Below are 21,860 nucleotides of genomic sequence, written 5' to 3' on the forward strand. Positions count from 1 at the left end.
GTCTTTCAGTTTCTGAATGCATCCTATTATACCGTCAGACTTCTTTTTTCTGCATTAGAAAGCCTACGCCACCATCTCCTGCATCCAACAATGGAGAAAATTGCCTTTCTAATTTGTAATTCTTCACACTGCTGTTCAGATGAAAATTTAATTGAAGCAGGAGAAAAGGTGTCTGGGAATCCGGACAGGTTTTTCTGCTCTTTCAGCAGACGTAAGTGTTCAAATAGACATTGTAGGAGGCCTAAAGTTAACCTCTGTGTTTCACATTTGGCATGAGCTCTTCCTTTATATGCCAGTTTACATATGTGGGAGGTACAGTCTTCTCCCTTCACAATAACACACTTTGAATTCATTAACCAAGCAGAACAAAGCTGTTCTTGTGAAATCTTACACTACACATTATCAGCTCAAGGCTTGAATAATAATATAATACTAATAAGGTATAACATAGGATAAACAACAACTCACTGTACATGTGAAGTGATTTCTGCTTCAGAGATGTGGCGAATATTATCCCACACAAACGCGGGGGATAAGAGAAAAAAGGTGACTGAAATTGATGAGTTAAAAAAAAATGGTGAAAGGGGCCTCTGGTGATTTAATTAGAACAGAATCTATTTAGAGCACATCCTAGAAAAAGACAAACTGTCCGAGTCTTTGGGATTGATCAGCTGTCATAACTGAGATTTACTGTGGTCACTTTATGTTGCTTTAAATGAAAAATCTATCTTCTTCACAGTAGAGTTAAATGTCACAGTGAAGTGAATGAGGAGGTCTTTGGGCTTCAGGGAGGTGATTACTGATGACATAAAGCATCAACTTTGGCTCCGAATTACTGCTGCAGCTTTCCGAGTGGTGATGGAGGAAACGCAGCTTGTTGTTTCAGGCAACAGACGGGGAAACTCGATGCAGCCACAGGACGGCCGAAGACTTGTCACCTCTTTAAAATCAAGTAAATGCACCACTTTCTTTTCAGCTGTTTGGAATTCTGGTGGTGTTATGAAACCAGCAGGGCCTGGCACCATTAGCGGCATGCTGCATCTACGTGTGTATGTAGCCGGCCTTGTTTTTGAGGCTTACAAAACTGGCAACAGGTGATTTTTAGTGCCAAATTGTTCTAGAAATGTGACGACACACGTTCATGCATACTTGAATGTGTTCAAAATTGGCTCAGATGCATGAAAATAGATTTTTGCTCACTTGCAGCTTCAGAACCAGGAGTGGTTAGAGCTGCGCTGGGATCAAAACACTACATAGACCGGGTGCCATCCAGTCATCTGAGCACTGTGTAGCAATGGGAGGAAGAGCAGAACGGATGATAATGCCAACATCGTTCTAAATAAATACACCCACAGGACGCACTGGCAGTGGGAGGGTTTCATGTCAAGAATGGACACATAGTGGCATTCTCTCATAAAAATCCAATTGCTATGATCAGATCTCAAAAAGTGATGAAACAGCCGTGTGTCCCCGCAGCCAAGGCGCTTTCCCAAGACGCTTTCTGTCTCTCTTTGCACCCCTGACTTGATCCTAAGCCAGAGAATCTGGCGAATCTGAGGCAAAGTGATCCTTGCAGCAGCAGTGTGACCATCTGCTAAACAGCTAAAGAACAGCATCAGTACTATGTATAGGGCCCTGGCCTGCAGCGGGAGGAGGCAAGAGAGGGGTTGGGTGGCTGCTTTACCCGGCTTCCAAGTGTACAGCGGGAACTTGACCCTGCCCTCTCCCAACCCGACCCCACCCGTCCTCACCACCCCTCTATATCCCTGTGGAGCCTGCAGATCTGACACTTCTCCGCTCCAGCACACAAAAGAGTGTTTGTCTCTCTGGTTGTGTCTTCAGCTGAATGACAACTGGCACCGTTGGATGCGTCTCCTGCAACAGATCCTTCCCACTCTTCTCTTGCTATCTTTCTTCCTCATGCACTTGATCCACTATGAAGCCAATCTCTGTGTGCCTTAACAGACAGCAACAGGTGTGCGTGTGTGTGTGTGTGTGTGTGTTGTTTGCGTGAACCTAAGCATCCACCAACCGAAACCCGAGAACTACAGATGCTCCGACGTGCCAAATAAACTCCCACCACTCACCCGGCGCTGCCACCAATGTGAACTTGAGAAAAGGTGAATCTGTTCAATCCCTCAGCGCTGCTATTTTGACACGCATGCTTTGCACATGCTCAGTGGAGACCAACAGGCAGACTCGGAGAAGGTAAAAAAAAAAAAAAAGGCAGACGGCCGGTGGTTAAAAACTGGGGGGAATTAAGAAACTTCCAGCACGTTTGTCTCCTTGTTCACACTGTCTCAGCGTACGGTCCGCCTAAATTGCTCTGACCGCTCTGGCGTCGTGTTTCTCATAAATGTCAGGCAGGGCGCTAAGTACAGATTGAGCTACGTGTTTTACTGAAGCTTAGCTAACAACATGAAGACCAAAGTAGATACAGTGTAGATGTGTGAGAACTACAACCTGAGAAGCCTGATAAGGGCTGATGTTGGTGTCGATCAAAGCCAGATTCAAATGTTTCCGGCATGAAATACATGAATTTCCATAAAGCTTGCAACCAAAAATTGGGAGATTTTTTTCTGGATCCCGCGCTGCAAACTAACACAGATCTGAAGAATCTGTGCACTCACAAGTGATCTGTCAACCATGAGCACCTGACCATAAATAATTAAGTTCCTATTCACAATGTTCCAACCTTATGTTGAATTTTTAAAGCCTCACAGAGCCGTGGGAAATGAGAAGAATGGTGACAGTGTGGAAAAAATGATTAAAGGCTGCAGAGAACCTGACAAAGAGCAGCGGCAGTGAAAAATAGAACAAAACAGAAACAGATGAGGATGTGAACAAGCAACAGGAAGACAGACAGGAAGCTTTTTCAGATTTTAGCTCTGCAGTCACTGTATTTGTCATTCATGTGCGAGCTATAGCAGGTTCGGCCCCATTTTGTCGCTGCTCCGTCCGTTAATCCCAGCTGATACAAAGTCAATACAGTCAGCTACACTGGATGCACCTGCAGCTGCTTCACACGACCCAATCAGAAGCAGGGATAAAACAGATCTCACACACACGCGGCAGATTATGTCCTTTCGCTTCAAAGTTTAAACTTCCACAGAAGCCAAAACAGCCACAAACAGCAGCTCCACTGGTCCGTGTTTCCAGCTGTTTTCTACAAAAGCCACACCGCTGTCCATCGTAACTGATTAATTAATGCTTAAATGAATGAGACTTGGATCCACGTCTCTCTCGTGTTTCCTGGATGCAAATGAGACACATTAAGAACCCCTCGGGTAGAGAACAGAGGACATCAGTAGTCTTGTTCAGAGATGGTAAAACCACAATCAGAAGGTCTTCTGCAGGATAGATTTGGATATAATAAAAGTTTGCAGATGTCCACTTGCCTCTTAAATTCTGGGGATCACTCAAGACAAATGTCTTCCTTGCACTGTCTCATTGGCTTGTTCAAGGACAGACTAGCCAGTGATTAGATCATTCAATAAAGTGGGAGCATGAGGACAATACTCATAAGAATTTACAACTTAACATGTTATCATAGCTTTACTTTAAAATATTATTATTCAACCCTGTTCACAGAAAATTATTAAGCAATCACATTATGCTTATACCAATATGTCCACTTATTGTTGTCCTGTTTCCATCTGCAACAGAAGTATTTCAAACATATCTTGACCTCCACAAAATGCATCTAAAAGTAGCCCTGACCTTTCTGCGTGTGCTGACAGCCTCAGAGAATATCCAAAGATATTTTGACAAAGACCTTTATTTAAAAAAAAAACATCTTCAGCCCACTCTGAGCTCTGAGCGCGGGGGGCACACATCTGTCACCGAAGATGCATTTGAACATTATGTTATCGCTGTCACACATCATGTGCAGACATATGAGCACGCAGAATGCATGTAGGCATGCATATGCAAGTGTGTGTGCATGTCTGAGACAACACCATGGGTGGAAATGAATAGTGCACCGCACATTTGAGCTCTATATTATTAAAAAAAAGAAAGAAAAAAGAAAAAAAATTCCGCAGTCAAGCAAGTTTTGGCCCACAGTGCACTGCCACGGATCACAGACTCCAAGATTTATATGGTGTTCCTATAACAAATTGGATTTTCTTGGCTTAGTTTGTATGCATATTGCTTTAGAGCAGCTTCAAATAATAGGGGCCTCCATGCGTGCAAGGCCGAGGCATCCACCTCAGCAGAAGTGGTGAGAAATGGGGGGCCTCAAGTCAGGGACGAAGCTGGAGCCTCTCTAAAGTCCATCATCCTGTCTGATGAGACAGAGCAGACACAGTGTGTGTGTGTGTGTGTGGCTGTGAGGTGAAAAAACAGACGAGACCAGGTGAAGTGAGGACATTTGCCTAAAGCATTCTTTTCTCCCTCTGAGTTCTCAGCTCTCGGCCCAAAGCCTGCAGCTGTTTTACCCTCCATCCTGTCACTTCTGTGTGTGTCCATTCTGATGCAAACTTCAGATTATTTTTACTCTAATGCAGCAAAAGCCTCGGACCGCCGCGCCGTGATGAGGCGAAATCTTTTCCTCCGTAATAGATTCAGAGGTCAAATTTTCATTCCTCTGACAGACTGAATAGCTATGGGTCAATAGAGGACTTGACACAAGATCAATTTAATGAGCATTTAAGTGTTTCACAATACTTCAGCAGCAGTCGCGACAAGGTAAACCTCCCTCCCTACAAGGGCTGGAACTGGTTTCCAGATCCATCAAGCTACAAGATGTCATCACTAGACTGCAGCTGCCGTGGTTGGGTGCACATGGCAAATAGAAAATGGTGTTTCTAGGAAGTTGATCAGTGATGGCTCACTGAAAAAATAAACATGAGTGACTTGTTACCAAAATGACTACCTACAATAACTACTACCTGAAGTGAAACATCCTTCAGTCATATCTAGTCAGAAAATGAGTTATATGTAATTCAAACAATGGAGTATTTCTGAGCGGCAATCATTAAAAATTGGGTTTGGAAGTGAGCACTCAACTGTGCCAGCAGAACTCTCCAGTGACTATACAGCAAGGCGTTCCTGTAAAAGAGTTTTAATCCTCAGTAAACCTAAAATCCCTGAAAAAGCTTGGCTTCAAATCTTAAAGCGGCAATAATCGATATTCTTGCAATTTCAATGTGTTCAAATGACAAAGTGACAACAATCTGAGGCTCCCCTCTGCTTTACGGAGCGTTTCAGCTTTCAAAAAAAAAAAAAAAAATCCTCTAAAAACCAACTGTACGCTATCTGCTTGGCACCAGACAGCAGACAGACGCATTTAGCGACCAGCTTGTGAACATAGTGCAGCTAAAGAGTCAGATTTTTCCCTCAGGAGTTGATGGAGACCAAAAACAGAGTGAAAAGAGAGGGGATATTGGAAACAGGACTTGAAAGGTGATGTTGCTGTAACTTTTCGATGTGTAAATAAGCAACTATTTGCTAACAAGCTCACAACATCCACTGGTAGAATTAAGTGGCCATCCAAGCATGTAGGAAAAACATGAAAGGCCTTCTGTAGAGCTTCTGTAGTTTTTAATTTGTCTTTTTACGGCTACCATAGAAACATGGCGGGGAAACATGGAGAACTACAAGGACCCTCTGCAGATATAAATAGCTCATTCTAAGGTCACAAAAACACAATTCCTATTTTCAGGTGATTTTACACTAATGAAAACATGATTATGAATATTATATTCCATTTCAATAGATCACACACACACTGGTTTTTGAAAGGTAATGATGCTGGTATTTGTTCAGAACCCATTTCCACTGCCCCCAAGTGGCCAAAAAAACCCTGATATTGCAGGTTTAAGTATTTGTTACATTCAATTTTCATGACTAAATAAGCAACTATTTAAGTTTTAAAGAAAAACTATCTAAGGTAGAATTTATTAAGAGTGCAAAACTCAAATCAAAGTGTCTCCTTCATTAGGACTGTGTGGGTGATTAGATTCAAATGCTGATAAACTCTGATTGGTACACGTCAGGAAGTGACTTTTCCATTTGAGCCCCGCCCACTTTAAAGGAGCAAAACAAGAAAAACAAAAATCAGAAATTTGTCATGTCACACAACCAAGAAGTTCAAACTTTGGTGGAAAATAGTGTCCACACAGGATCCGATTACAACAGCAAGAAGCTGATGGAGGAGCGGCATTATGAGGGCCTCTAAGGCAGATTAATAAGGCTACAAGCAATGCTAAATGGTCTGAGGGAAACTATTACAGCCACAGAGCTGACAACAAACTGAACCGCGGTGGCAGTAAATGAACCAAGTGACCTGTGGGACACTGGAAACAGTAAGAGGCACACCGTCTGCACCTTTTTCAGTCCTCGCTTGACTAATGAAGGTAATTATTTGGGTTGAGAGTCCACTCAGGCTGCTGCTGCTGCACAACGCCTCCTGCTGAAGCCGAAATATCAGCATCAAGCGTTGCACAGTATGAAGTGATATTGATGAGAGCAATTTTGATTGATTTACAGCCAATAGTTCAGATGAGGTATTGATTCTATGTTTGCTAATTAAACCCATTTCATTCTGTCCATATGTGAGGCTGCAGTCAAACCAACGTAATTCATAGGCAAAGGGGAAAAATATGTAAAAGCAGGTCACTGATATGCTCAACATTGCAGACTAATAGATGATTTTACAGTTAGAGTTATAATATATCAATATGGAGTATTTTAGGAATGAGGGCTTACATAACACAAACCTGAGGCCACACACTAAAATGACAAAGAGCCTTGTCTCACCACTTTCATTATTTATGGCCGCTTTTTATAAGCTCTACAACACCAGTTCAAGGTTGAAGACACAGAATAATGCAACGATAAGACAGCCTTCAAAGGAGGACTGGATGATATTGACCTTTTCTGCATGCAAAAGCCAGTTCTCAAATGAATTCATATACTTCGAAGCTCACCCTGCATGATGTTAACAAGAAATAATGTCAGAAATGTCAGTTCATTATTTAACTGAACAGGGTCAGTCAAACCAGTCACATCAGCTTTGCAAATTAAAAGCATGGACAGTCAGTGATGTGAGGTCCAGCCACCTTTACATCAAGGTTGTGTAAATGATGGGAATAGCAGGCGGCTCGCTGTCCTTCAGTACTGATGACTGGAGAGAGCCGGCGCTGCCAAAGAGCACACTGTTGCTCAGCCATCACAGCCCGCTCAATCAATACAGAGGAAATCCTTCCCATTCAATTTAAATCAAGCTGAGGGAGGGTCACCCGAGGCTGAGCGCCGCATCTCTCGGCTCTCACTATAAAGACAAACTTTGCAAGGGCATCAACCATCGCAGTATGGTAAATTATTCCATTATTCCATTATTCCAGGTTGTGTCTGCATGAAGTCAGCAGAGTAGAACTATCAATCAGAAGAAGCCACAAAATGCTAACATTTCTTCTTCTGCAGTATAACTTCCACAGAAAATTATTCTCCTCAGACTTGTAGCTTTAACAAGGTGATTTTTAATCATTCATGCTGAACATTATCACCAAACGCGTCGCTGTTATTGGTGCCATGTGACATAATCAAGTTGAACTTTTAAGCCAGCGTGGACGAGAAATTAAACATCCATCAGTCCATGACAACTGGAAAAGAACTGCTGATGAAAATCACGTCAGCTACGAAATTAACCTTCAGGTGAGACTATTTTCCCCTAAAATATTATCTGGCTGTAACTAAGCATCACTAAATGTAGGAAATCACCTGACATCTGCAGAAACTGAAGAAAATGACAAGAAAAACACATTTCCATAGAAACTACTACTAGAAACTGACACCTCATTTTATTTTCACTGACACTTGACTCCACCCTTGTCATATCTTGACAACTCCTCAATGAATGGCATCATACATAAGCTTGCACTCTTCATCCCTTTGGCACTGGTCTCCAAAACCTGGGATATGTTTGCTTTGAACTGTTTGAGCAATAATTCTCAAACATGTAACTTCAGATTACTGCAGGTTAATACCTCCGACGTGCCCTTCTCTGGCCATCTACGTGCATTACACTATTACTGGATGTATAGTATGTGATTAACAATGATGCCTTCAGCTAAAAATTTGGTAATAAACCCGAAGTATTGAAGAATAAATTAATTCCAACATCAAAACCTGTTGCAAAACTATCTGAATGGATGATCACATCCGTCGGAAATCTTCCATGTTGCACCAGGTTTGTAGATTTAGTGCAACACTTGCTGTGCTCCACGTGAAAGCTCAGCGACGCCGTCCATTACTTTGACATATTAAGCTTCAGGAAATGCTGTATATGACCGTGTGGTATCAAGCATTTCATTTCTAAATGCTACTTTATCCCTATAAAAATGGTGTTAAAGTGTCACTGGTCTTGTGCTGCCCTGACTCGAGCACTGGTGTGGTTTAGTGCCAGGGCAGCAGAGCTGTATGTGCTGTGGAAGCATCATCTTTAAAAAGGCTAAATTTAAACCCCCAGAGTCCACGCCTTGGTATGCAGAAGGCTTCCAGAACAACATAAACTCCAAATAAGCCCAGAGGAGCTGCTCGTGGACTGCAAGACTCAATCACCTGGTTTTACCTGGACGGCTCGCTTTAAATTAAGCTTTTACTCTTTAGATAGAAACTCAAGTCTCGAAAAACTTCAGAAAAAAGAAAAGAAGCTCCATTTGGCCTTTAGCTGAAGCCCACTTTGCAGCTGTAACTAAGCCTGTTTACAACAACAACGGAACTTTTACCACAAGAAATTATCAGTAATTCTAAAAACAATAGGATTTCAGACTGGTAGAAAAAAAAAGCAGACCCATTTCTAGCTGACGACACTCGATGGCAGATTTGATTAGCTGTAGCCAGCTACCTAATTAACGTTAATTCCACAAGTTGGTTGAAAAGACTCCAGCTGATGTTTCCAGCCAATTCTACTCTTAGCCCAAAAAAACATCCAGTTAGTAGGATTTAGTGGCAGTGAGGTTGCAGGTTTCAACCAAATGAATACCGCTTTCACACACTGACCATGATAATCTTCTCTGCATTGATTCCAGTTTAACACATGTGTTGCCAGAGCAACACTCACCCTCCCCTACAGGGGCTGGAAAACCCAAAAGGTGCTCTGTAAAGCCAGTGTTTGGTTTGGTCTGTTCTGGGCTACTGTAGAAACACGGTGGTGCAACATTATATCCAGTTACAATATCTAAAATTTAACTGAAACAGACCAAAATGCAAAATCAAAACTCCACAGTCTCACATCAGCACAAACACGCAACACATATCAGCAAGTCTGACAATTTCAATCAGCAACAAGACTGAAAAGGGCATAAAAAAGGAAGGAAAGCTTAGATCCTACTCCATATAACACAAATGAATGCATTGTTATATGGAAAACTTGACTACAAACACATAAATTAATGTGTTTTACACATAATCCTATTTTAGTTTAGTCATTATAAATAAGTATGGTGACAAAAGGCATCCTTATTTAATCCCTCTTCAGGACAAAAACTTAATCTAGTACAGTTATATAACATTCTAACCCAATTAATCAAGGATTTGCCAAAAGTGAAAACCTATGCCTTGTCTATGGTTGCTGAGCTGTGATTGGAGCAGTCAGTTTTAGCTGGATCACAATGAAATTCTACAGTTTCCAATGAAACATGACATTCACCTGGTTACAAGGTATCCACCTGACAGTGATCTAGTGTCATTTCAGCCAAGAATAATGCTAATGTTTCTTCTTTGTTTGGTGCAACGCCGTTGTTTCACACAGCGACACAATCAATAGGTAATGATACAACAAATAAAACGGCTGACTGCACATCATTATCTGACGGCACTGCAATTAGCACAAAATGTTCTTATAATCACTGCAGTCCGCTTACTGAGCGAATGACTTGCAGATTTTCTGATCTGAGCATAAATCAAAGGGTGCTTTCAGAGCCGAAGGATCATTTTCTGTAGGCAAAACCTCTGGAGATGAATTGTGTTTTTGTTTTCCTTTGTTTGCTGAGGAGTGACAATACAAAACAACTTTGCTGTCATTTTCATTCAAAATTAGTTTTTTAATTAGAGTTAATGAGCTGTCCAAAAATAGCACTTCCTAACCAGTGAGCAGAGACTATGAAATGCTACAACTGAAGCTTTTGTGTCTCCACTGTGAGGACAGAGGGGACGCTTCAGAGTGGGTCCGATGAGCTACAGGAGGAGCCGGCGTCTTCGTCCGACAGCAGAGGTGCAACATGTTGCTCCTCTCGGTTGTTTTTCATCGCTGCTTCCTTTGACAGAGAAGCTCTCATCGCTGCCAGCTTTCCCAACGTTACACATCAACAGCAAGGTGAGACTGCGTCCAAGCTGAAACCGGACCACAACGTCTGGACGTCTGTCACCACCTGACAGCAGGATTCAGTAACAGGATACTTTTGACCATTTAAAATTATTTAATCATTTCTTATCATTATCTGACTTTGACTATTTGAAAAACCACAATAGCTGCAAATTCCCCCACTTGTTGTCCTGAACTGACATAAAACGATGCTACAAAAATGGCTGCTGACAATATAATGAAGCAATTTTGCACCCCCCCTGCCTGCCACCCCTCCACAAAAAAAAAGTTGTACACAGGCTCATGCCATAATGTTCAACATGTGGTCATGTAGTGTATTTCAGTTAGCACTCTTATTTTAAGGCTTCCTGCGAGCGCACGTTTCCCCCAGCAGTCGGGGTTGATAACAAGGCTCTGCGGACCTCAGGGGAAGCCCCCTCCTCTCAAATCGCTGTTGTCATCAGATAAGCAGGATGCCATTGTGACAGAAGAATCTGAGAGGCGTGGGTCAGCATATCGCTGGCATCACAAATAGTAGGAGCTGTTAAGTACAGGGTCGCCTCCCGCCTGCCACCAACAACAAGCCGAGCCCTCTGGGATTACATGCTTATTAATAATAATGTATATATCAACATCCCAAAGGCTGTTAGACTCCCAGCCCAGCCGACATCAATGGAAAACCGAAACAAAGGACCAAACCAGCATGTGTGCAAGTTTGAGCTCCTTTAAGAATCAGTTCACCTGTTTTAAAAATGATTAGTTGTACTTGTGGTGAAGTATTACAGTCTGTGAAGCTAATTTCCTGTATGTGTCACATGGGTTTGGCCCCTGCGCCGCCTCTTTAGGAGACTAGCGACAGGTCCTGAGTCCATTCACTCCGATTGGAGAAGTGAACATGAATACAGATGATGAGCGATTCTTTCGCCCCGTAGTCAACAGAGATGATTTTCTCCTGAAATGGGTCCAAGAGATCCGGTAACGCAGGTATCTCTACCGAAGCTGCTCTGCAGCAATATCAAGGCAGCAGATAAAAACTAGCTGCAAACTGAGGTACAAACACCACATTTATATATATTGCGCAGCAGCAGTGCGGACCAACACTTGCGCCCACTTCGTTGACCAGACAGGAAGTGTATTCCATTTCACGCCACTGGTGCAGCTTGTGCTGCATCATCTTTTGTTGTAGAGCATCTTTGGTGTGATGTGTCTGTGGCTCTGGGAGGACTTTTCCAAAGTCTGAGGACAACAATCCTCAGGGTTCATTACGAGCCGGCTGTGTGGAGTTCGAAAGATTTTTCAGGCAAGGGGCTATAATGACAAAGCTGCATTATGGGAAATGTAGGATATACGATTTTAGGGGTAATCTTGGCCTCTTCTTTTTTCCAGTGTACTTTTCTGCAGTTCCAGGCAGCCATTGGCTTCCATTTATAATTGTGCAGCATGAAAATCTATTAGTACACTCTTGAAATGTGCTTGTGTTACATAATCCATCACATTTTTGGTCGATGTTGCTTTATCCTGGTAATGCATTTTAAGTATACAGTAAATCTGCAGTGCTTGACCTCACTGCAACAACGCAACTTGATGTTCCAAGTGTGGACTAATAGGTTTTTCCACACAGGAATCAATGGAAACCAATGGCCGCCTGAGGGAAATACTGTAATCCACATTTCTAAATCACAGCAGCATTGTTCGCAAGATGGTTATTTGTAATGTAAAGTACGTGTAGCAGCTAAAATATGCAAAACCACTGGTGCAATCTCTGCAGTGCTGAATCTCACTAAATGTCTTATCTGGGCAGCAACATAGCCCATTTCAACCCACAAATAAAGTCTAAATAAACAGCAAAGACTTCAGAAAAGTTGTGTTTTAAGAATCTGTGGTGCTTGAAAGTGGGGGCCAGAGAACTCCAAGGGGCCTGGATAAGGTTTAAGGTTTTTCATAACGCACGTCCACAGGTGAACCTCTCAATGACCAGAATTATGAGTTCAAACCAAAGGTATTTGAGTCTCAGGCGGCATGAAAGCAGGCAGACACCCCTACTGAGTGTCAGAACTGAACTGAACTGCTCTTCATGCAACACCTGGGTCACAGAGCTTCATGAGGCAAGAGAAGAATACGTGCGCCAGCCTCCGCCATAGATACTCCCACCACACCAACAGACAAGCTGTCATATCATTTACAAGGATAAGTGCTGGGCATAACCACACAGAGCAGGGACACCGTAAGCAATCTGCGTCAAACAACTAAAATAGTCATCGTGGAGGGTGGCTTACGTGTGAGCACAACTTGCTGAAACTCCTCTCCCCGGGGAGGAGAATGCGTCCATAAAAAGTAAAACAAACATCGAAGAGAGCCGTGAGGGAATAAATGATTTCTCACGACGACAACGGAGAGATCAGAGAGCCGTGAAGGGTGGGGAATGACAGGGGGGCATGCGTTATGAAATGGCAACAGAGTGTTCAGTCGTTTTTGCCCTTGCACCAGCAGACGGGAGTCTCATTGAGATTCCTCACATCAGGAGTCCTGTCGGCAGGTGCGCCGCGGCCGCGGGGCGCAGCGCGCAACCTGCGGCAACTTCCAAACAAAATCAGCAAAATGAACCGTCCCCGCTTCCACACACACACGCGCGCGCGCACAAAACTTCCATCATGATCCGACTTGGATCGCTCATTTGCTTAATTGAAGCGCCGTCTGCCGCGTCTGAAAGCGTTAATTGGCGACGGGGAAGTGAAGCGCACGCAGGGAAGCGGCTCAGCTCTCACCGATGAAATTCTCTTTACTTACAGTTCTCAAGAACTGGATCTCATCTTCCCCTTCTCCGCCCTCAGCCATGGCTGTGAAGGAGCCTGCTCAGACTCTGGAAGCCACCGCTGACTGCCGGCAGAAACGCGACGCTGTGCCTCTCAAGACGATATTAGCATAGAGCTCATCCACAGCCATATAGGGCAGCCCGGCCGAGCCCCCTCCTCCCTCCCCCTCTCCTCTCCTCTCCTCTCCTCTCCTCTCCCACCTACCTACCCCCTCATCCACCCCTCCTCCTCCTCCTCCTCACTCCTCCTCTTCCTCCCCCCTCTCCCTGCGCCCCGACGCCAGCAGCAGCAGCAGCAGCAGCAGTGCGGACCAGCAGACGGACGGAGCCGGGGCATCGGAGGGCGAGCTCCCGGCGGTGCTGATGCTGCTGCTGCGGCTGCAGCTGCAGGCAGCTGTTGCTCCACTGATGATGATGATGATTGGTGATGATGCTCAGGGGCTTAAAGACCACCACTCTTTAAAATGTCTTTGCCAGTCGAGTCCGGCTCCCTGTCTGACAGTGTCGCATGGTGGTCAGAAGGGAGACTTGAGTGGCAGCAGCGGGGTTGAACTGAATGCAAAGTTGTGAATGGCTCTGTCTCACCCTCCCTCACCCTTCCTCACCCATGCACACACATTCATGTACCTGACATTTCACACGTGTCCGAAAAGTCTGCAGCACATATAAGGTGAAGTATACATTTACTCAAGCACTGTAAGTACACATTTGGGGTACTTAAGTATTTTCAGTTTATACTTTGACTCAATTCAGAGAGAAACATTGCACTTTTTACTCCACTACATTATCTGTCAGTTTTAGTTCCTACTTACTCTGCAGACTAAGGTTTTATGTACAAAACATGTTAACAATGCATCATGTTTCATAAGTTCATCATGTTTTGTGCATAAATTATATTAAACCAGTTGGCAGCACATAGAAAATAGTGCAAAACATGTCAACTTCAATGAATTTAAACAGTAAAATACTAATTACACTTGAATGCATCAATAAATAGTAAAACACTCAATCAGCGTTATGAGTACTTTTGCATTTGATACTTTTAAGTAGGCCTACATTTGCTGCTACTTGGATACTTTATCTTAAAATATCTACAATGCAGGACTATCACATTATCACACAGTATTTTCACAGTCTGGTATTGCGATGGATCTGAATGATTCTTCCACCCCTGATGTAGAAGGAGAGTTTGGCTTGTTCACTGTGTGCTTGTTTGTTGCTTATTAGGTATATTTACAGCCTTCCTTAATTGCTTATTTCCCTGGCTAGATTCATGCACATGCTTTATCATCACTTGTTTACCAACTTGCTCGTTTTTGATTGCTTTGCTTATTCATTTGAGAGAAAGAAGAGTATTAAACAGACTCTAAACTCAGATTCATGTTTTTTTTAGATAATTTTTAAGTTGGTTTTGTTGATCCACAATGAGCTCAAATCTCTGTATGTCATTTCAGATTAGCAGCAGTCGCTCTGTTGTTAAAGATAAAGCTCTACATTGCTGAGAATCTGGTAAATTTCACCTGCCTGCTCACTCTGACTGATTAACTTGAGTTAAACATTTAAAAATGATGCTAGTAAGATATAAAACATGCTGTTTAGAGTTCAAGGTGTAAAATACTTTACTCACACTGGAACTCTATAGTAACACTCAGTACACATTATGCACAGAAAAAAATGTTCCAATTTATAGTCTCTGAAATGTGAAAAATAGTCGCTCACAAATCTAAATATTGTGCTAGATCATCCAAATCATCTGTCTTGATTGTATTAACCTTAAACACTTGTTTCTATCCAAAGCAAAACCCAATGAACTCTAACCAGGTCTCTTTGTGTGCACTTCATATGGTCTCCTGTACTGGGACGCATGACAAAAACCTGCCCCAGATCATGTTTCCTGCCAAGACATCACTGACACCTAGTGGCCATCTAGTGAACTTCAAGCGTATACTGTATTTTACATTGTATGATCTGACGGCCTGCGTAGCTTTAATGCAAGTGCCTGTGCCAATGTAGTCTATAACCAGTCTGGTTATTTGTTCATTTTTAACAGCGGGCATGGCCCAATGTGAGCACTGAAAAACTGTATCTGGAGTCACATCTCCCTTGAGATATTTTCTTCCAGAGGTGGTTTGGTCTGTGGGTTTATTTTCAGCAGCACAGACTATACTAAATGATCATAGGTATATTATAGGAATACTACAGACAGCAGCATGTCTTTATGATCCTCACACTCTTCTCTGATTACATTTTCCTACTTATCACTTTAATCATGAAGGCAAATATACTCTTTACTACAGAATTGACTATATATAGTATATAGTTTAGAGAATATTATACATTACAAATTACTCATTACAAATCCATCTGCTACATCAGCACCATGGTCAGCATCATGGATTTATCAATACACAGCACAGTTAGTCTGCTGATATTTCAGAGCCATGGTCGGGGCCGTAGATTCTAACTTGCACAAACCTCTGTCAGATTAAGGATCAATGAGTTCAACCTCACAAATCACCTACAGAAAGATTAAATCTGTTAATGGGACTGAAGAGTTAGCTGCCGATTATCCCAGTTGCTTTGAGGTTGCATCACTTCCTTTAACAAACCAACAATAGCAGGTATGAACTGATGGAAGAGTTGATTCATTTCAAAGATTAAAACTGTGATGCACACTATAAACTACATAGTCTTTTTTTTTGAGTCACCCTATGCATTCAGAGCTATCTGTAAATTTGCCATTGCTGTGTTTTCAGTGACATTAACAGCTGTTTGTTTTCTTTAAACTTCTGTAATCCATCAAAGACAGCTGGCCAGTAGGTCAGATTAGGCCAGTGCACACACTGACCAGCGTGAAGCTCAGCGTGGTGCACAGCTGACCTAGATCAAGTCCCTGGTCAGTAGGTGGCAGGAGGGCAGATGTGACTCCTGTGTTTCAGGGTAACATCGAGAGTATAGATGAACCCGGGACCTTATTCCTCCATGTTTGTCTAAGATGCAGTTGAATGTAACAAAGTACATTTACTCACTATACTCAATAACAATTTTGAAGTACTGTGATTTTCTGCTACTTTTTATTTCAAACTCAAAACATTTCAGAGGGAAATTATGTTCTTTTTAATCCACTCCATCTATTTGACAGATGGTTGTTACAAGTTGCTTTACACATCAAGATTTTACATCCAAAACCGGTGACCAATTTCTAGATTAAATTACCAAAATTAAATTACCAAACAGCATAAAGTAGTTGAAACTGGCTCTTCCTCCTCCATCACCACGCTACATGTTAGTTCTGCTGGTACAGTTATCAATCACTAATAATAAGTTACTATAAAAATGACTTCAATAAGATTTTGATTGCAGAACTTTTAGATGGAATTGAGTATTTCTATATTTCAGTATTGTTACTGCTACTTAAAAGATTTAAATACTTCTTTTACCACTGATGCTGACATATCCACTGCTTTCTGTCCTGATAATAACACTAGAAAAAAACAGACAGAAATACTAGAAAAAAAATTATAATTGATGCTGGTTTACTGTTAACATTTCAACAAAAGTAATAGTTTTTTTAACAGAAGACATTCAGTGTCGCTCGTTCCGTGTTTTTCATCACTTATACATTGATGTAAAGAGGATTAGGTTGATTAGAGGTAAATCCTCACTGAGCCCATACCGTCTGTTTGCTTGTGGGCCCCCCTCGTTACCTGACGGTCTTTCAGGGATTTGCGGTAGTGATTCTTATCTGAGGAGCCAATAGGAGACATTCGAATTCTCACGAACAGCGCCGATTGGACGAAGCACGTGCGTGTCACTGCGGTGGGCGGGCCGTTGTCTTCTGTCGCCTGAGTAACGCTGCAGGCAGTAAAAAAAGCTGCTGTTACACGGAGGGATGCGACACTGACAGTGAGTAAATACTTAAATACACGTGTTACTGTTACTTTAGTAACTGTACTGTAGTTTTTTTTTAAATGATCATTCTTGGATGTATTTTATAGTTTAACAAATGAAAGTAAAATCATAAGAGGTAAGTAATAAACTGTAAGTTTGTAAGTTTGTTCTTGTCCATGGATACAGTTTCATGTGTTTTCAGTGAATCGTTACATGACTGGTATACAGGGTCCAGGACAAGGTATCCAGGCATTTGTTTCACATGCATATTATCTGTGCACAAACCTGTACTGTTTGTCTGTCTGTGATGTCTTAGTGCAGGGCACTGGTGGAGGAAGTGCTCAGATCTTTTTCTTAAAAAAATAAAAATGAGCAATACCACAGTGTAGAAATACTGCCCAGCCCTGCATTCAAAACCTTTCAATAAGTATTGATACATTCATGTGTAAAGGTGGAGCTATTCCTTATCACTTTATGTATTGCTGGGTAGCTTAATCCATCATAATGCATCACAATGTATTAGCTGACTGAATCTGCAAAGTATTTATTAAATTATTAATTTATTATTGTTGTCAAATATACATAGTGGAGTAAGAAAGTGCAGTACGTATTAACTAGTATAAAATGGAAAGAGTCAATGAAAGTACAAGTGCCTCTACACTGTGCTTAAGCACAGTACTTGAGTAAATGTAAGTAATTACATTCTGATATTCAGCAACGATTCATCCACTGATTATTTTCTCATTTAATTGTTTGAGGCATAAATTGTCAGAAGATGCTAAAAATGTGCGTGACAACTTCCCAAAACTCAAGATCACATATTCAAATAGTTTGTTCTGACCAACCAACAGCCCAAAACCCAGAGAGTTTTAGTTTAACATCACAGAGAAGCAACAGATATCACATCAGAGAAGCTACAACAACTACTTTTTTGACATATTTGCTTGAACAAAGTTCTTAAATTGTTGTATCTGTTAATTGACTAATTGTTTCAGCTCTACATCACTAGTTGTGTGTATCAATTTATGTCTTTTTTTGCATGCAGCGTGACCATACAGCGTGCTTTATATGTTTGGTCTGCTTTGTGCATGTTTTTTAAGGATATGGGTGTAAGTACGAGTAAACTGCCAGTAGACACGTGCACATGCACTCATTTAAAACAAGTATGAAATTAACTCTGTGTCTTTCTGTGTCAGGACTCACATGGCTGTCGAGTTGAGGCCGAGAAGTCAACCCCTCTAAAGAATCCTTTCATCCTATAAAGCTTTATCTCTGTTAGTCAAACAACATGGAGAACACTCACAAAACCTCACGCCTCTACGTCCCGATCAGCGAGAGGAGCTGTGTGAGCCCATCCCTCTTCTGCTGCAGGGGCCCAGCTGCCCCCTTTAAAGCCCCCCTGAAGCCCCAGCGAGGGCTCACCTCTAACTGCAAGGAGGAGGGTCCAGCTGCAGCAGTGAAGCGGGGTCAAGCAGACAAATTCGGCCTCGCAGACTTTAAAAAAACCCTCAAAGCGTTGGATGACTCCTCTGAGATCCGCTGGCTGACAGAGTTGTTGCCGCTGTGTTTGGAGTGCCAGGCTTTCATGAGCATGGGCAACCAACAGGGCACGAAGACTAAGCCGAACTGTCACGGTTATCCTGACAGTCGAGACACTTCACCGAAATCCCCCCGGTTTCAGATCCCTCGGAAAAGGAGGAGAAGAGCGGACGGGCTAGTTTACGCCGGCACCTCTCAGCACAACTTCAAGATGACAGCTGGGACGCCACGGGTGCCTCCGAAGGCGAGAAGGCTGACAAAGCCCCTGATAACGAGCTCTCTTACCTTTGGGGATCGGGACTTAGAGGGAGACAGGCCGATCATATGCACTCCCGCAGCCAGGAGAAAGAGAGCCATGGGAAAAGAAAGAGTTTCAGTGTTGGAGGAGAGGACCAGGAGTCCACAGGAGCTAAAGCCAGCATGGAGAGTGGAGCTGCCTGAGGCTTCGTCTGCAAATGTCAGCAAAAGAGGCCTTTTCTCTCCCAGAAAAGATTCATCTGTAAGAGAAGGATGTGCTCTCCCTGACTCAGACTCAGACCTCTCTGAATATGACAATGACATACACTCAGCGTACATCACCCTTACAAGTCTGGAGCTGACCAGGAAGACAGAAGACGACACCAGGAGTGCTCAAAAAGACCAGATCGCCCAGGCAGAAAGAGATGCAGATCGGGATAAGAAGGCAGAAGATGAAGAGGGGAAGGCCTCTGAATGGAGGCGCGAGGAGATGGGGAAGACGGCCGCAGCACAGCGAGTGATGGGCAAGATTGAGGAGGTGGAAGGTATCATTCGTCGGGTGAGTCTCACCAGTTCGGACTGGATCAGAGAGGGCAACGCCAGGGATGTCTCAGATGGATGTGTTGGTGAGGAACAACACAGGTGCCGAACTGAATTTGGTTCCCAGCTGGACACCCAGAAAAAGGGGTGCAATGAAGACAAGCCTCTAATAGTTCTGGAGCTTCATGCTCTGGGTGAAGCTCTGAGCCAGAGTCTCCGTCAGGTCCTGAAGATGGAGGGAGCGAAAGCAGAGAGTGAATCATTCACAGAGGCCAAGGAGACTTCTTACAAGCCAAACCTCATAGGATGCACAAGAAGGCCTCTAAATCTTTCATCGCTTCGTTACCATTTCACCTCTACTGCGCCAAATAACTCCTCACCACCCTCACTTTTGGCAGGTGGAGGAGCCTCCGCTGTACCGTCGCTGTCTCTATCTACAATCCTGGATGCTTCTCAGAGAACATCTAACGGCTTTGAAGGCACGTCTCCCATCCTGTCGCCTCTGTTCCCGTCCAGTCAGCACTCTCTGCCTCTGAGCCTGGCTGATCAGCATGAAGAGGACATCTCTGAGCACCACACAGGCTGGATAAGCTCAGGTGACGACAGCGTGTTCCCCCGGGGGGCTGGAGGCGCCACCACCATCTCTGGTGGGACAGGAAGTGATCAGAGGAATGGTAGGAAGACTTCGGCTAAGGCGAACCTTAGAGTGAATGAACAGAATCAGACGCAGATTTCCAGAAGCACCAGTGAGACAGAGGCCAGTCAGGATGATCTGCTGTCTTCAGGTAATAATCCTGCTCATCCTACTACAACTACCAGCTATATACACGTAATTAAACATGTCATAAAAAAGCAACTGAAGCTGAGGGTCAAAGTTCAATCTTAGAAACAGCTCAAGAAAACAGTCTCATCACAAGGTTTATTTCATAGCTGCTCTCGCTCTTTTTCCCAGTTGTTATGCATTTTATGGCACAGAATGACATCAGTTTTGACATATACTCAACTGAAAATAGTACAAAGACAATATATGTCATGTTTGACCTCATCAACTTCATTGATTTTTGTAAATATCTGCTTATTCTGAGTTTGATGCGGCAACACATTTCAAACAAGCTGTAACAAGAGCAACAACAGACCGGGAAAGATGTGGAATGCTCCAAAAACACCTGTTTGGAACATTCCACAGGTAAACAGGTTGATTGGTAACAGGTGATAGTATCATGATTGGGTATGAAAGGATCATCCCGGAAAGGCTCAGTCTAACTGCTGTTTCCAAAGTCCAGACTGAACTTTGAACCTCAGCTTTTACGCCACCATGGACAAGAAAGTGCTACAGTCACCGCAGATCCACGACTACAAGGGAACTCTATGTGCTCCTGATGCTGCTGATGATGAGTCACATCTGTGCTTACTTGTTGATGCCTCATTCTGGGCGTTAGGGTTATTAAAGGTTAAGCTTTACAACAGCTTCCTAGCTTACTGTCAATAAGCGGCAACTAGAAGATTTTATGCGACTAGTTAAAAGTGAACGCGTGCACCTGAGTTAAAAAGCTGCACAGGATTGAGCAGTTTCTAGACATTTTATACACAATACTGAGCCTAACATGATGTTACATGACTTACATGAATTATGTTACACTTTGAGTATGGAGTATCATGAAGTCTTCTGAGGGATTTCATAGCACAGCTCTATCTGTTACATGCAGCTCTTGCTTGTATCATACGTGTTTCATCATGTGCTTTGTGCTCAGTCGGTGTACGGTGGATTAAGGAGGACAAAATAACCCAGAGAGTTTTCAGCTGTGTTCCAGGGTGAGGAGGGATGTGTGTGCGCAACAGCGTGACATTGAGTTTTAGTGGATGCTCGGTGAAGTGAACAGAAGAGGAAGAGCAGACGGCTTTAAAGGTGGAACGTGCTGAGTCCTGACTGTCAGATTTACACATTGATGAAGACGCTCTGACTTTAGTGCTCTGAACTCAGACTGGTGGTGTCTGGTCTCATCTGCTGCTGTAGTCTCTCTCTCTCTCTCACACACACACACACACACACACACACACACACACACACACACACACGTCTCTCCCTCACCACCGACCTGCAGGATGTGTGCTAGTCTGTAAATAATCACCTCTTGCTGGTTTGACATACCGCCACGTCTGTGTGTGTGCGTCTGTGCTCGCTCAGGCACGAAGTACCGCTGAGCACCTGATGTGGACGCCCTCGCAGTCCAGTGTGCTCACACGTCCCAGAGGCCTCCTTCCCCGCACTGCAGTGCGGGGAAGGAGGCTTGTGATGGGAACACCAAAACAATCAATGGTCCAGTTTGTCCGATTTAAGGCGATCTATTGGCAGAAATGCGATATAATAGTCCTAATTATGTTTTCATGAGTGTAATCTCCAGAAAATAAGAATTGTTCTTAACCTTAAGATGAGCTCTTTACATCTACAGAGGGAGAGCTCTCTTCCACCATGTTTCTACAGACAAACCAAACACTCTAGAGAGCATCTTTCACATTTTTTTGCATTTTCAG

The 21,860-nt window shown here is 43.1% G+C and overlaps 1 protein-coding gene across 1 annotated transcript in view; it reads right to left on the bottom strand.

The window, feature by feature from the left end:
* The window catches only part of ryr3 (ryanodine receptor 3), a 117,878-nt gene extending 100,990 nt beyond the window's left edge, over positions 1–16,888 (bottom strand). Inside the window, exon 1 of the mRNA XM_041959396.1 lies at positions 16,829–16,888. Within this exon, the coding sequence (XP_041815330.1) occupies positions 16,829–16,888 (60 nt within the window). The remainder of the gene's footprint in view (positions 1–16,828) is intronic.
* Between the last annotated feature and the right edge of the window lie 4,972 nt (positions 16,889–21,860).

The sequence above is a fragment of the Chelmon rostratus genome, chromosome 18, assembly GCF_017976325.1.
Source record: "Chelmon rostratus isolate fCheRos1 chromosome 18, fCheRos1.pri, whole genome shotgun sequence".
Taxonomy (NCBI): Eukaryota; Metazoa; Chordata; class Actinopteri; order Chaetodontiformes; family Chaetodontidae; genus Chelmon; species Chelmon rostratus.